Source organism: Dermacentor andersoni, chromosome 2, assembly GCF_023375885.2.
Source record: "Dermacentor andersoni chromosome 2, qqDerAnde1_hic_scaffold, whole genome shotgun sequence".
NCBI classification, from domain to species: Eukaryota; Metazoa; Arthropoda; class Arachnida; order Ixodida; family Ixodidae; genus Dermacentor; species Dermacentor andersoni.
The window spans coordinates 188,935,844-188,953,299 of NC_092815.1; the positions used below are offsets into that span (position 1 = coordinate 188,935,844).

Genomic DNA, 17,456 nt, shown 5'->3' on the forward strand with positions numbered 1-17,456 from the left:
AGCGGTTAATGCACTCGAGGTACAGACCGAGCCGGACCACTTGCACCTTTTTCAAGTTGATTTAAACAAGCAAATTCAGAGGCCCTATCTGGTAGAAGTGAAAATCGCGGGTCAACCTTTGAGGATGCATATAGATACTGGTGTAGCCGTATCTATTATCAACGAGCAGATCTACGCTCAACTGCCTAAGAAGCCAGATCTCACAAAGTGCCTTCTCGAACTGAAAAGTTACAGTGGCACGCCGCTCGAGACGACAGGACAGACATGTAAGTGTCAAGTATGACGGTCAAAAGAAAACTTTGCCAGTGATTGCCGCTACTGGAACTCAAGCATGCGTACTAGGGCACCACTGGCTTGCGCATATTAAATTGAACTGGAACCACGTTTTTAAAGGGGAAGCAGAGCGAAAAGTAAAACTTCTGCTGCAGAAGTACCCTGACGTGTTCAGTCCGCAAGTTGGTTTGATAAAGGGCTATGAAGCGAAAATAGTTTTGAAAAAAGAGGCTTGTGCGGTCTTCTGCAAGGCTCGTCCTGTTCCATATGCACTAAAGATGTCGTTGGACAAGAATTGCTCGCACTCAAGGACAGAGGGTGTTTGCAGCCAGTCATGCAGAGCGACTGGGCCACACCGCTTGTAGTCATCCCAAAGCCTGAGCACAAGGTGAGACTATGCGGAGACTATAAAGTCACGTTAAATTCTTTCATAAAGGCTGAACACTACCCATTACCCCTCGTAAAGGATATTTTTGCAGTACTGGTTCGCGGAAAGTCTTTACAGTGTTTGATTTAACCACGGCATATCAGCAATTGCCAGTGCATGAGGATTCGCAGAAGTTGCTTACTATTAACACCCATCTTGGCTTGTTCAAGTGTCTGTGCTTGCCGTACGGTATTTGAAGTGCCCTGGATATTTTTCAGTCTGTTATGGACGAGATGCTGAAGGGACTGGAAGGTGTCGTGTGCTACCTGGATGACGTCCTCATTGCTGGAGCATCTATCGAGGAAGGCCAGAATCGAGTTGACGCTGTGCTCGCAAGGTTTTATCTCATCATCATCTCATCATCGCAAGGTTTCAAAGCAAGGCAAATGTAAGTTTTTCCAACCCTCTGTGAAGTATTTAGGCCATGTTATTGAAAATTCGGGTGTGCGCCCTTGCACACAGAAGGTTAATGCTGTCAAAAGCGACCCCCAAACCAGACGGAACTAAAGGCCTACCTTGGCATGCTTGCTTTTTATGCCAAATAATTTCCGAAGTTGTCTGCTAAGCTGAACCCACTGTACAACCTACTGAAGAAGGATCAAAGCTGGCATTGGTCAGATAAGGAAGAACGCTGCTTCTAAGAAAGCAAGCAATGGCTGACAAGCAGCAACGTCTTGACTTTCTAGGATCTCTCCAAACCACTAGGATCAATGGCAGACACATCTATCTACGGAGTAGGAGCGGTTCTTTTTCATGTTGTGAACGGCCATGAAAAGCCGATAGCATACGTTCGCGCACCCTGAGCAAAGCAGAAATGGGCTATTCACACCTAGAAAAAGAGGCATTGGCTGTTGTTTTTGGGATACAACGCTCTCACAAGTACATTTGCGGCCGTGAGTTTACGATTTTCTCGGACCACCTGCGGCTGAAAGGGTTGCTCGGACATGATAAACCAATAGCTACCTCATCAGCAGCCTGCATACAAAGATGGATGCTTTTGCATGCAGCCTATCGCTACACGTGGCAATACCGCAAAGGCAACGAAAAAAGAATGAGTGACGTCAGTGACTACGTCCATTTCTTTTCTGTGACTGACGGGCTGCCGGTATCGGCAGACAATTTTCCCAAAGGAACCAGCCGTGACCGAGTCTTGTCGAAAGTACTGCTGTACACGCGGCACGCATGGCCTTCAAGAGTAACCGAAGAAGCGCTCATGCCATACTTTGCTAGGTGGTATGAGCTAATCTGTTGGCAATGACTGTATCACATGGCGCAACTGGGTGCTCATACCAAATTTGCTGAAATGCTTGGTACTGAAACTCTTGCACGAGGGGCAACCGGGAGAGATGCATAAAAATGCTTGCACGAAGTCATGTCTGGTGGTATAGGCAAACTGAGGACATTGAATAAACATTGAAAGAATGCACAAGTTTCTTATTCACTCAAAATGCTGCGCCACGCCTTCCTATCACTTCGTGGCATTGGCCGACACGACGGTGGCAGAGAATTCACCTTGATTTCGCATACTGCAAACCTCATTGGTTGCTTGTTCTTGTAAACGTTTACTCGAGATGGGTAGAGGTCATCTGCATGCCTCTCACAACTGCAGCCAAAACGGTGAAACAACCACGAAATATTTTCGCAGCTTTCGGCCTGCCGGAAGAGGTTGTCACCGACAACGGCCCACAGTTCATGTCGTCGGAGTTCGCAGTTTTCCTCCGATCAAACTGAATCCGCCACAAGACGACACCACCATATCATCCGGCGTCTAATGGAGCTGCTGAACACCTTGTTCAGACCATGAAAAGGATCCTGGAAAAACAGTTGAAGGATGAAGAGCGAGCGGGAGTTTCCAAATCTATTCAACATCGCGTTGACCAGTTCCTTTTCCACTACAGAAACACCTCATGTGCAGCAACCGGAAAAAACCCGGCCGAATTGCTCCTATTATGGAGTCGAAGGGCACAGCTAACCATGCTCCACCCGAGCTTCACAACCGTCTGGAGAAGGACGAGGGACGGCACGTCCAGCAGCCTGCTGCCCACTGGCACGAGTTCAAAGAAGGTGACACAGTGCGGGTGAAGGGAACTAAACCAGGTGAACCGGCATGGATTACTGGTATAATCGTCAGACGAATCAGTCTTGTGACTTATGTTGTGAACATAAGCCCGTGATTCCTCTTCCTGTGCCATTCTCAAGAACCCGGCAGACACTCCCTTCAACAGAATCTGACTCGCCTGCATCGGCTCCATCTGTCGAAGACAGACAGCAGGAGCGAGCAACGCCACAAGAAAAGAGACCTGCTTGCCATACGCCTGAAGCGACTCCATCCCAATTCCCCAACCTCGGCCAATCAGGCGTGGACAACGCAGAATCACCGAGTCCCATCCCTCTCCGGAGAAGCACAAGAGAGCGCCGGAAGCGCAAGCGTAGGGGTTATAATTAAAGAAAAAGTGTGTGGGGGGGGGGGGGGGGGGAGGGGGAACAGTGTAGTGCCATCGTACCGGCAGCGTCTGCGAAGCGCCGCTAGTGTCTCGGAAACGGTGCCAGCGTTTTGGCAAAAGCTATAGAAGCGCGCGCTCTGGAATAAAGGGCATTCCTTCATTGACTCCAGTGTGCTACTGATAACAAGACACCGTTGGCCCCATGATCGTATCTTGTAGCGGACATATTTCCTACCTAAAATGGTTCTCGTTAGTCTTGGCACCCTCTACATAATGTAACATACGTTCGCAGTGTTTTCCTGCTTCATTACGTAGTACTTAACAGCAGCTGCTAGAAGAGAACGGCAGGTCTCATGCAAGTGTAGGATAGGATAGGAATAAACTTTATTTGTCCAACGGTTATGGCTGTTGGTACCCGGGGCTAGGCTGCCAGGGGTCCATCGCCCGATGATGCAAGTATAGAAAAAAAAAAAACAGCTAACCGGAGCTACAAATTAAGTGAAATGTAGAGAAGTTATTAAGATGAGATTCATGAAAAAATTTGCAGAATAAATCGCGAGCTCGTTGCTCGATGAGGTATGTTTGCGGCGCTTCTGGTAGCAGGTTGACGCGCGGAGTAGGAGCGTGCCCGCGTTTTGAACAGACGAGAATTTATGATAATGTCGTGCTGATAAAGGGTCACACATTGCATTTCAGTTAAATGAAATCCTTTGGTGAAGCGGTTTTAATGCCATAAAATTGTTCATATTCCGCAACGCGTTCTCCTGCATAGACAATTCCGGCTTTCTATGCAAATCAGCAAGACATGGAGAGCACCACCATGCAACCCACGTGACTGTGGCTCACACTGCCTCCCAGATAGACCTACTTTTCATTACGCCACCTTTGGGCTGAGCGATGCTGCTGTATGTCTCCATGGCCTGGCCAACCTTATTCATCAACAAGCCGTCAGAGCAGACGCGCCAAGGGCCGGTGAAGAATCAGTAGAACATTTGTTTAATAAAAGAATTATGCCCTTCAAGGCGTGTATATTTGTTGCACTGAGGATATTTAGGCACCGTTTCTTTTTTAATTAGATAGATTTTTTTTATTTCTCTCAACAAAGTACAGAAATTAGAGAGGACGGAAGGGAAAAAGCTGCCGAATGCAGCTTGAAGACCCCCTACGCCCTACAGAGCAGCAGTGTGGTGAAAAAGAAAGGCAATGCGATAGGTTGCAAAGTATACACAGAAACAGAATTCAAAATCACAATACTCGTAATCTACTGCATAATTGTAATTTTACACGTAATCTATTACATTGTCATGATTTTACACAATTAACGCAATTACACAATTTCTTCGCCAATTCCCATTACACAATTCTAACGCCAACGTAGACAAAAATACAGATAAATAGAATTCATTCAAGTTCCCTACAATGCATTGTCATACAGTTACACAGGTTAGCTATTCGTTCGAAGGCTCCAAAAGATTTATCAATTCAATGAAAGTTTATGTAGAAAGCAAGCTAAGAGAAAACCGATTATCTTCGAGAACATTTAGGTACCTAGGCAGATTGCACGATACAGATTGTGTACGGTATTTGGTACGACCTAACGGTAGGGTCCATGATATAGAGTGACGTACATCTTATGTAGGTTCATGACGTACTAGCTGAAACATTGTTAGCGTAAGGTTATTGTTCGTTGCTACAGCAGTTTTTTCAATGCAAAGCAGTTTGAACACATACAAGGTAGTTATTCTTAAAATATTTAACTGCCTCAAATATTCTCTAGTGTGAGCATTCCACGGTATATTAGCCATCAGTCTTATCGCACGCTTCTGTACAATAAGAAGGCGCTGTTTATTGTGTTGTGTCGTTGTACCCCAAACTGTGTGGCAATAAATATTCATTTGGCAACGTGTAAATTCTGGAGTAGGACCTACCAATTATGGAGCATTGGTCAAGAAGGGGCACTCGCAGACTGGCACACGACGAGTGGTTAAATCAAAGAAAATCTAGTACCGTATTTACTCGCATAATGCTCGCACTCGCGTAATGCTCGCACCCCCCCCCCCCCCCCATTGGCTATCAAAAATTGGAAATTTTTTTTCCCCGCATAATCATCGCACCCACAAAATTACTGCCGCGAGCCGTCTGCTCGTCGTAGCGATCGCCATGGTTGGGCGCGCGTGCTACTAGGCGGCGGTACTGTGCTATCATCCGCTGCCACCGCCGCTACCGCTCATCCACTCACCAGCGCTACGCCATTTCGCGAAGGTGTCTCCAGCTCTCTGGTGTCTCGTAGGCCTCGTTTGCCTTGTTCGCGTGTTGCACCGTGCTCTTTGTGTCACTTCGCCATGGGACGCTACGCAAGCTACACAGCTGCTTTTAAGCTAAAAGCTATTGAGTATGCGTTGGAACATGGCAACCGCGCCGCCAGCAGACACTTCGGCGTCAACGAGTTTTGCGTCCGGTATTGGAGACGGCAGCACGACGAACTCAAGACGACTGGTAAGACGCAGAAACCATCGGAAGATGAAGAAACCATCGATTCCAGTGTCGACACGGACTCTGATGAAGAGTACAATTGCCTGCAGGACGTACGCAACGCGAGTAGTGACGGGGAGGTTGCGCGCGGCAAATAAAGTGCTTTAGCAGCTTGAGCTTACGTTCACCTTGTACTTTCATAACGAAGGTAAGTTACGCTTGAAAGTAATGTTTTCGTTATATTTACAATTGCGGACCTGACAATCCTGATCTTGTACCCATTCATCTTTGCATTTAACACTCCGAAACATTTGCTTGAAAATTTTCCCCGCATAATTATCGCACCCCCAAACTTCGCGTTGATTTTCAGGGAAAAAAAGTGCGAGGATTACGCGAGTAAATACGGTATATCAAAAAAGACGCTCATTATAATGCACTATTCTATGAAGATATCGATGTGCTTTAGAGTTGCCTTTCAGCCGAGCTTGATGTGTTCACATTCTGCGTGGGAATTTTTTTTTCTTATTACGAAGAACGGAGGTGCGTTTATTCGCCTCACTTCAGCGGTTAGAATACGGGGTTTGTATATCCCCGTTTGCCTACTCGTGTATAAGTCCTAGTTACGCACTCCACGCAGAGACGCCAAGTACAGCTGGACGTAATCACGGTTTCACCGGTAGTGGGTTCACAATATACCCCGCAAGGTGTTTGAACCCGCCACCTCCCACATTCGAAGGAAGAAACGTTCATCGCATCTTGTCACGAAGCTCGTAGTAAACTTAGTGTATAGACGATGAGCAAAAGAGAAAAGGGTAAGAGCGGGAGCCAACGTATCGACAAGCGGACTTGTCTTTTTCAAGGCCACAAGTCCACTTGTCGAAACGTTGGTGCACGCTTTTACCTTGTTTTAATTTTATTCATCGTCTTGAATTTACATCTCCAACCTACCCCTTGGTTTTCCTGGACTTCACGTATACAGCCACATATATATTTGGCAAGCCACGACTCCCACCAAACCGTGGCGAAGAAGCAAAGAAGCTTCGCTTTAAAATTTGTGATTACTGCTATTAGCATTATTTGCCTGCTTCCGGCGTTTTGATTCCATCTGTGGTGGTGGTGGTGGTGATAAACTTTATTGAAAGGGGGGAGGGGGAAGGGGGATCGGGCCGAGGGATCGGGCTCAAGTGGTATCCTATCTATCTAGCCTCTTACGCCTGCCCAGTGATCCGAGTTGCCGAACAGCTTGGGCCATTATTACACTTGTGCTCATTGTCGTGGTGCCGTCATGGTCATTCCATCGTCGCGATTTCACGTTTGCTATCTTACTTTAATTATGCCGTAGTCGTCAAGCCTTCTACGCCGACACACCGGGCCAAGTTGTCTAATATCTTCAACCACTAGGTATGTGCTGGTGGCAGTGGTTCCGTCGTGGTAGTTCCATCGTTCTCATTTCAGGTTTGTGACCTGTATCTCGCCATGCCGGCGTCGCACACCCTCTACGCCGACCACGTTGCCAAAGATGTCTAATCGCTTGGAGGTGGTGATGCTGTCGTGGTGGTTGCAACATCGTAATTCCAGCTTCGTCAATCGCATCTCGTCGTACCGTTGTCGTCACCCCATCGTCGCTGGACCATCGTCGACATATAGACTTCGTGATACAGACGCCGTTACGCCGTTGTCGTCATACACTCGTCATCATACGATTCTTGTCATACCATTGTCATGCCATCGCCGTCATTCTGTGGTCGTAATACGGTCGTTTTCATGCATTTATCGTCGTACCGTGATCATGAGGCCGTCGCGGTCGTTCTATCCCCATAATTCTAACTTCATCATCCAGTTTTCGTCATGCCGCCGTCTTTACGTAGTCATCGTCATACAACTGTCGTCGATTCAGTAACGTCATTTATGATCGTCCTGTTTTCGTCGTCGTAATGCCTTCTTTCTATCCATGTTAATCCTGCTTCGGCTTTTAGCGTAATTATGCCGCCGTTGTCATACCGTCGTCACCATGCCGTCCTCGCCGTGCATTTCTAGTAATTTCAGCTCCCTCTTTCGGTTGTGATCATACCGTCGTCATACACTCGTCGTCATCCAATAGTCCTCCGGTCGGTATGGTCACGCTGCGTGGTTATATTAACGTCATGTCATCATACCATTTTCGTCATACGGCCTTTGCCTTTCTGTCGGAGTCACTTTCTTTGCCACTCCATATGCGTTAGTCCGTCGGCGTCATAAAGTCGCCGTCATGCCACCACCTTCAAGCATTATTAAGGCATGCGAGTACTATATCAACATGAAAAGATACTGTATTCTGCCACATATCACCAATGCAATGGAACTACCCACGTTAAACAGACTTTACCTCAGAAATACGGTGTCGCTACATCGCTCGAATGCTACTCGCATTACCATCTAAAGTCATCGTGAGAGGAGCACTGCCGTAATATTTCTTAATTAGACGTGCCTTAAAAATTAGAACTAGCTGCTTCCTAACGAGAAGGTGTAACAATGAAAATGAAAGCATAACATTAAGGTGCGCAATGAAATAGTCTATGTTGAGCACACAAACGTTAAGCTTGCTGTTCCGTAACTGTGAAAAAGTATTGGAATACACCGTTGTTTTCATGTATATTGGTCATGATGTAATAAAATATTTAAAACTCGTTTGCATGAACAGTCAATTTTGATGTACTTGTATCGTAAAATTAGGAATAGCCGGGCGAGTTTGTGTATCGGCGACTACATGCAACAGAACATGGATTCGTTTGCGTTAATTGGGCACAGCCACAAAGGTGCCCGCAAAGTGTCCAAGGGCCGATTCAAATAACGCTTGCATAGATACGCTACGCTCCGATCTCGTCACCACATGGCTCCGCGCTGAACTGGCCCGGGCGACTAAGGCAAAAATGTACAGCGACATATAGAAGAGCCGACCCTACACTCCAACGGGACTAAGACCAACGAAGAAGAGTTCGTAATTACCCGCAAACAACGCCTATGAACTTCTACCCTTCGTGTGTCAGTTTTTGCAGTAGGTAACATGTTATGCGGTAGACTTCGTCAACAACAGCACCGGCATGTTGAATCTACAGTGAATGTTGATTCGCGTGCGATGCAAACAAAAGCTCGACCAAGTTGTTGAGCAATCTCACTATTTTATTGTACTATATATTTCTTATGGGATGCGCGGCTACTGTGGTCCTTCCGTGAAGAGCTCCTTGAACCTAACGTCAAGCTGCTGCGCCAGCTTGTCCACGAATTCGAAGGTGTTGAGGTAGTCCCTCCGGTCGACCTTGCCGAACCCCTTGACGCACGACGCCAGGTCCTTGGTCATGAAGCCCGACTCGACTGTGTCGAGGCAGACCCGCTCCAGACACCTGGCGAACGCAATGAGCTTGGCGTCGCCGTCGAGCTTTCCCCGATGCGCGAGCCCCTTGGTCCAGGTGTACACCGAGGACAGCGCGTTGGTGGAGGTCTCCAGCCCCGCGGTGTGGCGCCGGTAGTGCTTAGTGACGGTGCCGTGCGCAGCCTCGGTCATCGTCGTCTTGTTGTCGGGGCAGATGAGCACGCTCGTCATGAGCCCCAGCGAGCCGAAGCCCTGCGCGATGAAGTCCGACTGGATGTCGCCGTCGTAGTTCTTGCACGCCCACACGAAGCCGCCCTCCATGCGCAGTGAGCGCGCCACCATGTCGTCCATGAGCCGGTGCTGGAAGAAGATGCCCTTCTCCATGTAGCGGCTCTTGTACTTCTTCTGGTAGAGCATCTCGAATATGCCCTTGAAGCGGCCGTCGTACTTCTTCATGATGGTCTCCTTGGTGCTCAGGAACAGCGGGTAGCCGCGCTGCAGCGCGAACTGGAAGCAGCAGTACGCGAACTCGGTGATGGAACGGTCCGTGTTGCACATGGCGGCCGCCACTCCCAGCGTGTCGTCGAAGTCGTAAATCTGTTGCGAATACAAAGGACGTCCGGTTGTAACGTAGGCCTATTTAAAATGAGCGAAAAGACTGATTTGAAGCAACTATCACGTATATGCGCATTCCGGCGATTTGTATTTGACGGAGCAAAAGTTTTTATAAGAGGCAATGAGTCACCGGTGACACACTCTACAAGCCCACCATCCCATTGACAAAAATCACATCGAATAACATGAGCACGTTATGAGAAACAGTTATTCGAAATATTTATGCATGCAATATTTGTGGTAATTTTTGCACCATATGCTCTTACACACCTTTGGTACTTATCTTGAGTAGTATTCTGTTGGAGCGCTAAAAAACAAGAAACACAGCTACAACACCAATAAAAAGTCGGTAATTTAGTGTATACAAATGATATGTTTGTCATAATTAGAGAGCTTGGGTACAATAGTTGGGGCGCGGACTCGTCCAAGTGGTCAAGCATATCGAATTTGCAGGCATGGAGAAAGAAGTGTTTGAGGAGAGGAATCTGCTAGGCCGCGACCGCGCGCGCGGGCGGCCCGATAAAGTCACGGTCGGGCGCGGGTTAGATGATGGCAACACGCACGACGCGTCATCTGTCGAGCTGCGGCGAAAACTGCGTTTAGATGTTCTTCTATAGACACAAAAATTGCGATATCGTCACAGTTATTGAAAATTTTCCCGTATTTCATTCTGGGACGTCAATAAATATTAATGGCGAACATTTTAGCCGCAGCTATTAATGAATACTGTCCTAATTACATGCCGCACTGGGCTTGAAACGAGCTACGCCGACGCCGTCTCAGTTCGCTCGCTCACAGAAGTAGGCATAGTGCAAACCGCGCAGTTCTTTTTTTTTTCTGCGTCCTACGGATCTTCAGACACTTGAAGCGATTTCGTAGGAGTAAGCGCTTCCCAGCAATGGTCATTAACGATGCTTTCAATCATCTAGGGCGCAACGGGCAACAAGTTACAAGACCAATCTAAATGTGAACTAATGGCATACAGGGTAAGTACTGTCATTGGCTGGAACAAATCATACCCAACGTATCGATCTCGCGTTTTAAAAAAAAAGGCATGCATTATGGATTTCGTGTTTCAAAAAAATACATCACAGAGGTAATTGTTCTCTAAGTGAAGCATTTCTTTCTGATAATTTTTCAAGGCATTTGGAGCCGGCGAAGAGGCGCAAGAAACGTGCGTAAAAGAATAGTGGTAAATCGCAACCGAACGGCCTTGAACCGGTGAGCCTTATCAGAGAGCGCACTGCGCGCGTTCTCATTTTCGGCGAGCCGACTAACGACAGAGGGCGCATCGGCGCCGTGCACGACTAAAGGCTTTAGTGCACGACGACATGACTTTATTGGGACGCCCGAGCGAGCGCAGTTTCGCTTCCTCAGTAATTCTCGCTCCGTGTTGCAGAACGGATGAAAAGAACTTGCTGATGTATCATGTGATCTACTTTAGTGGAATCAGATTTTTTAAATTGAATATATATGATGCGATGACGCTTTCTTCACTATGCCTTCTTTCAGCATAGCGGACACTAGGTTGCCGAACAGCCCGTCGTAGTCTGTTGCTAATTAAATAATATTCGTTATCTAAATTTGTAATTACTGCTTTTAACACCAATGCTGCAATGCGAGTATTGGAGGAAGACGTCACAAGAAGGGAAAATCAATTTACGCGATTTTAAAAAAGTCGTAAGTTAAGATATTCGTCGACGAAAGATGGGCTCCAATGCCGAAACTTGGCACACAATGAGCAACTAGAGAAGTGCCCGCCTGACGCTTTCCGCCTCGTTTGGTTTCTTTACGTCAACGAGTTGACCGCTTATGCGGGCGTCTTATGAAGATAAGAGAAGAGTTAAGAGTGAGATAAAACGAAGATAAGACTTATGTCGCTTGCGTCACAAACGAGCGACGGCGGATTCAACGCCTCAGCAGGACATCACAGCGAGCTACGTCGAGGCAGCACCGTGAATACCGTGCCCGGGGCATTAGCTCTTTGCGGGTCCCCGTTTCGGTGGCAAAGCGAAAAAGGCATTTTTCTCAGCGAATATGAGAGACCTCCTTCCTAGCGCTTGCGTGACCATTGTGCACACGCATGAATTGCGCGAGAGCCGTGGTGACTTTTACTCCTCGAACGCTGCCCTTTCTTAGGTACTAGTCCAACGGAGGAGAGTGAGCTTAGCTCCGTTTGTCCCTAGCCGAGCTGCACTTCGCGGCAATGGATAAATACTCAGGATTCAGCGAGCCCTTCGTTCGGCTTCTGTGGCGCCGCACCGAAGCATTCGACTAGTCAATAAGGGGCGTGTGGTGGAATTCTCTGGTTCAGCTTTTACATCCGTAAGCGTTTCTTTTCCTACCCAACGAGGAAACCCGTCCGTACTTCTGTCACGTTCAACGATCGCTTCAGGGGAGAGCCCGCAGCAGCGAGCGAATGGACATTCGTGCTGCCTCGCGCTCACCGCGAACTAAGTGGCGAGAGTACAGCGCACACGAAGCTATCAGCACTGCACGCACTCTGTCCTCATCGCAGGTAGCTTTCAGCATAGGGCCCATGCGGCCACGCCATACGCGGCCACCGTCGGAGTGCAGTTGATCACTATGAATGATGGTTCACATCGAGAGCAGGCAGTGTCTTCGACCACGTCTATGCAAGAGGTCTATCAACGAGACACTGTTCAATAACGTCACGTACTACAGCACGCATCAGCCAATGCTCATCTTCCAAACGCGCTATCATATAACATGAGTGAATATTGCTACTGCTCGCGACCTCTTCATGTCATGCTGGCATCGGCCAACATTTCGGTGTTGTCATGACTCTTTCGAGGTGTGTGTCGCCATTATACCAAAGACATCAGCATAGGATGACGAAACAGCATTTGATTTGTAGCACATGCTTACACCTCACAGAGGAAACTCTGCACGCAATATTTTTGTCTTTTTTAAAGTTTCTGCATCATTATATTTTTTTTCGCATTTCTTTTCTACACTGCCGTTTGTTATGCTACGTTTCGCCACTAGGCTTTACCTGTTTTCCCTATGTTTCGCCATCACGCCTTGGGTTTCTGCCAAGGGGGGCGAAGCGACCTGGCACCAAGCGCGAGGGCTGAGGGTTTAGGTAGATGCCGCGTTCGATGCAGCATACCAATAAATTAGCACGCGTTATTGCTGCAAATTCGTTTAGCGGAAAATAATCAATTGCGCGTTATACGGACTTTCATATTCATGGCTGCGCCGCGCATACGCAGAGCGTGCCCATGTGGCACGTACTCATCCCGCCACCCATGACAGCACCACTGATTGAGCGCCGAAGATGCACTGCGAAACGGCAAACTTTAGGTTACGCGCCCCAGTGACACGGGCCAACCATTGACGACAGAACAACTGACACTTCGCAAATACAGACCCTGTGTCGGCTATTATAATCCCGTTTGGACGGAAGTTTGGCAAGCCGACGAAGGAAAATGCGTTGTCGTCCTTAGTATTCACGCAAACCTATATATTGAGGCGCAACACAGGCAATATTCCTCAGCCAAAAGTCCCCCATTTTCTTTTTGGAAACATTTTGGGTCGCGCAAGCGAGGGAAAGAAGCTTTAGTGACGAATATCTCCAAATGAGACGCCGTATTGAAAACCTTTTAAATTACGTCTGCTTCAAACTGCGTTCTCCTCCTATACCATCTTTGCAATTAAGCTTTAAAGCTGTTATTGGCAACGTGACTGACCAACCTTATAGAATTCGCGAAGCAACCGTAATTGCCACTCGATCATCTGAACTACTCGAACTAATTCTGAGCTACTCGAACGCAATCTCTTCTCACCAATTTCTACTCGAGCATGCTGAAAGAGTGAATAGTAAAGAAAGCGCCATCGGCACCAATTAAACGGTATTTAAAAAATGTCTTTCCGTTAAGATAGATCATCTGGTATATCTACGAGAACACGTGGGAACAGCACGAGAAGACAGACCAGATTAGATCCAGCAAGTGAACTCGTGCAGTCTAATCTTATTCTGTCTTCTTGTCCTGCTCCCAAGTGCTGTCGTACCTACGTGCCCGTACATCTGGTACGTATGAAATCTGCCGGCGCTTACGTCAAGGTGGTAGGGGGCTCCGATGGTGGGCGAGTAGTTGATCTGGAGCGTGCCGGGTCCGGGCACCACGAAGTCCTTGCAGTTGTACTGGTCGCCGAACGCGTGGCGCGCGATGATGATGGGCTTGCGCCACTGCTTCACGAGCGGCGGGATGTTGCGGCACACGATGGGCTCCCGGAAGACGGCGCCGCCCAGCGCGTTGCGGATGGCGGCGTTGGGCGACATCCACATGCGCTTCAGGTGGTACTTCTCGAGCACGTCCTTCTCGGCCGTGATGGTGGCGCACTTGACGCCCACGTTGTGCGTCCTCAGCGCCTGGGTGGCCTCCAGGGTGACCGTGTCGTTGGTCTGGTTGCGGTGCTCGATCGACAGGTCGAACACCCTCAGGTCGGCGTCCACGTACGGCACGATGAGCTTCTCGCGGACCAGGTCCCAGACGACGCGCGCCATGTCGTCGCCCCGCATCTCGACCACGGGCCCGCACTTGAGCTTCTCCATGGGGCGCGAGGGACAGCCGGTCGTATAGCGGCGGGGCTGGGTCGATGCTCGCTGGGGAGAGAGATCGGCAGCCTGCTGCAAAAACGAACGCGTTCGTCTCGCGGCAGATCGTGCTCGCCAGCACGAGCTGATCGTGGCGCAGATGATGATGATGATGACTAATACCCACACTGGAAGATTGGCCAAGAATTGTGTGCTGCAACATTTACTTAATCTTTTAAAAGAGAACATAATCGATTAAGAAAAGGAAAAAAACATGCAAAGACAAGCTAATAATGAAAGAACACTGAAAAAGTTATTCGTTTAGTTGATTGTAAGTGACCGCAAACGGCATCAAACTCGTCCATGTGGCTGAAACCAATAACTGACCTATCGAAAGGTAGTGTTATTTCTGATGATAACATTAGCCCTAATTTAAGGAGTGGAATTTTCCCTAACAATTTCTATCGGCAACATTACAAAAAATAGTGATCTGGGAATTATGCTTCTTGTCAGTACGGACACAGGGGTGATAACGTCGGACCGTTCCTGTGCAATTTAGGTTTAATGGAGGGACAGGGCAGCGTAATCTGGTGATCACCAGTTCTGATGGTTTTGGTGGACACCACTAGGTTTTCCATGGAAATTTTAGGTTCTGAAATTGTGTTCATATATTATCGATTCAATGACATCTCTATGAATTGAATATTTTCGATAACTAATTGCTGTTATGTGCGTCACTACTAAAAGAACCGGCATTATAGGTCCACTCAAGGATGCTCGCGCTAATGAGTCTGCAATTTCATTTAAATGTAATTCACAGTGACCTGGTACCCATAATAGTTTTAGAAAATTCAACTGTGGAGAAACTAATGTTAGAAATGTCTTTAGAGTCGGCGAATTGGATGAAGCTGTCAGCGAAGTACAGACAAAAAGGTAATCTGTTACGATAACTGCACTGATTGCGATCAAAGGGAGTTTACAAAGCGCTAAAATCATTGCTAAAAGCTCGGCTTCAAAAACGGAAGCCTGGCAGTCTCAAAGAGAATTACCAGGAAAGCAAAAGCGATAAAAAGCCTACGCCCGCCTTTTCGTTGTTCACTGAAGTGTCTGCCCTTACAAAAATTTTTATAGAAAGTCCATAGACAGTCTATAGACATTTGTCTATGAAGTCTATAGACATTTCTATAGACTAGTCTATAGACTTATGGCCATACACTTTTTATAGACTGGTCTATAAAAAGTCTGAGTCTATAGACTGTCTATACACTGTCCATAGACAGTCTATAGACTTATGGCCATCGTTTTATAGACTAGTCTATAAAAAGTTTAAGTCTATAGATTGTCTATAGACTGCCTATAGACTTATGGCCATACACTTTTTATAGACTAGTCTATAAGAAGTCTGAGTCTATAGACTGTCTATAGACGGTTTATAGACTTATGGCCATACACTTTTTATAGACTAGTCTATAAATAGGCTCAGTCTTTAGACTGTCTATACACTACATATAGACAGTCTATAGACTTATGGCCATACACATTTTATAGACTAGTCTATAAGAAGTCTGAGTCTATAGACTGTCTATAGACTTATGGCCATACACTTTTTATGGACTAGTCTATAAAAAGTCTGAGTCTATAGAGTGTCTTTCGATTAATTAAAATTCATGTTTGTAAACAGTTGTCTGCAGAATGTCTATGAACAAGTGTATAGTCTTACAGTTCTACTTTTGTAGACGGAAGTCTATAGAACGTCTATAGATGACATTTGTCTGTAGACATTTTGTACACTTCAGTCTACAAAAGTAGAACTATATATACAGTTCTACTTTTGTAGACTGAAGTCTATGGAATGTCTATAGACAAGTGTATATAGATAGTCTATAGACATTATATAGATTTCAGTCTACAAAAACAGAACTTTATATTCCGATACACTTTTTTCTATGACATTCTGCAGACATTTATCAACAAACATGAATTTTCATTAATCTATAGACACTCTATAGACACAGACATTTTATAGACAAGTCTACAAAGAGTGTATAAGGCCATAACTCCATAGCGGCTATCTACAAGTTAGTTTACATTTTTCTTTACATGCGGTAGCAAAACGTTTTGAATGTATTTATGCATGTGCACCTGTTCCTTTTCATCTGCACTTATGCATTACCGTTAGTAGATTAATAATGCTCCTGAACCAGCTGTACTTTCATATATGTTGCATAAACATGTTGCATTTATATAGTGCTGAATCATGCAGTGCAAAAAATAAGACAAATGCACCGGCAATGCATTAACCGTTTTTATTGCTCGATATAATAGATGAATTCCTTAAATTCATGTCTTATGCTACTATGGAAACAGATTAAATATTTACACTACTCCTTGGCAAGCATGGTCGCCAGGCTGGCCTTGACCTTTGTGTCATTGGTCCCAAAGGTGCTGCAGGTGTATGCTGCAAATAAGTAGATGAAGCAATATGAGGTAAAAATAACAAGTGTGTATTCTTTGTATGTTCATTAAGCAGCTTAATATATTTGCTCAAACCATCTAAGTTAATACTTAATGCGGTTTAACTATGACTAATGGCTGCTTGTCAATACAAATCAGTACCTTTATACAATGTTTTATTGCATGGTATGGTGAACAATTAAACAGTCACAACTGCTGCTCGTGCCAGCAACAGTATGTTCCCTTTTATGACAAGTTCATATATGATGCATTAATGTACTTATCCCAAGTGGTCTCTATATTTATTGCTGAAACGCTACCCAGTTGGGCTTTCTGTACATTTTTTTTGGCTGGTAGTTAAGTATGCCCGTGCAGAGGGATATTTTCAGAAGCCGTGACTGGAATATTCACAGTATCATGCCTAAGATTGTAATTTATTTTGCTTAATACACATTTAAATGTCTTTCTCATACGTTTAAATGAATGGGTCATTGGCCATAACTTCAACAGAAGGCAGATGCGTTGATTGTATTGATATGGTCACTTAATTTCTTACAGGTAATGAGGCCTCTTGGGCATGCTAACAGGTTTCCAAGTTAGGTATACGCCTCGTGCACCGCCTATAGAGGCGCCACTGAAAGCCACCTAGCGGACGCTTCCAACAGTACACGCGGGAGCAGTAGCAGACGACAACCCTTTGCAGCAAGGATGGCTGAAGTTCGCGGCTGCGATTTCTCCTTTGTTCGGGTGCCAGGCTGCTTCTTCTGCGGCGACAGCTGTAGGGAAGATGCTGACCTCTGTGCGAGCGGGTATGAACACGATGTTACCGGTGTTTGGGACAACATGGTCCACATACGTGCA

General features: G+C 46.4%; 1 protein-coding gene across 1 annotated transcript; it reads right to left on the minus strand.

Moving 5' to 3' along the window:
* Positions 1-8,764: 8,764 nt before the first annotated feature.
* Positions 8,765-14,319, minus strand: LOC126540318 (isocitrate dehydrogenase [NADP] cytoplasmic-like). Its single transcript, XM_050187112.3, has 2 exons — positions 13,662-14,319; positions 8,765-9,562 (listed from the first exon to the last, which is right to left on the minus strand). The coding sequence occupies exons 1-2, from the start codon at positions 14,157-14,159 to the stop codon at positions 8,810-8,812; spliced, it is 1,251 nt and encodes a 416-aa protein (XP_050043069.1). The 5' UTR covers positions 14,160-14,319; the 3' UTR covers positions 8,765-8,809.
* Between the last annotated feature and the right edge of the window lie 3,137 nt (positions 14,320-17,456).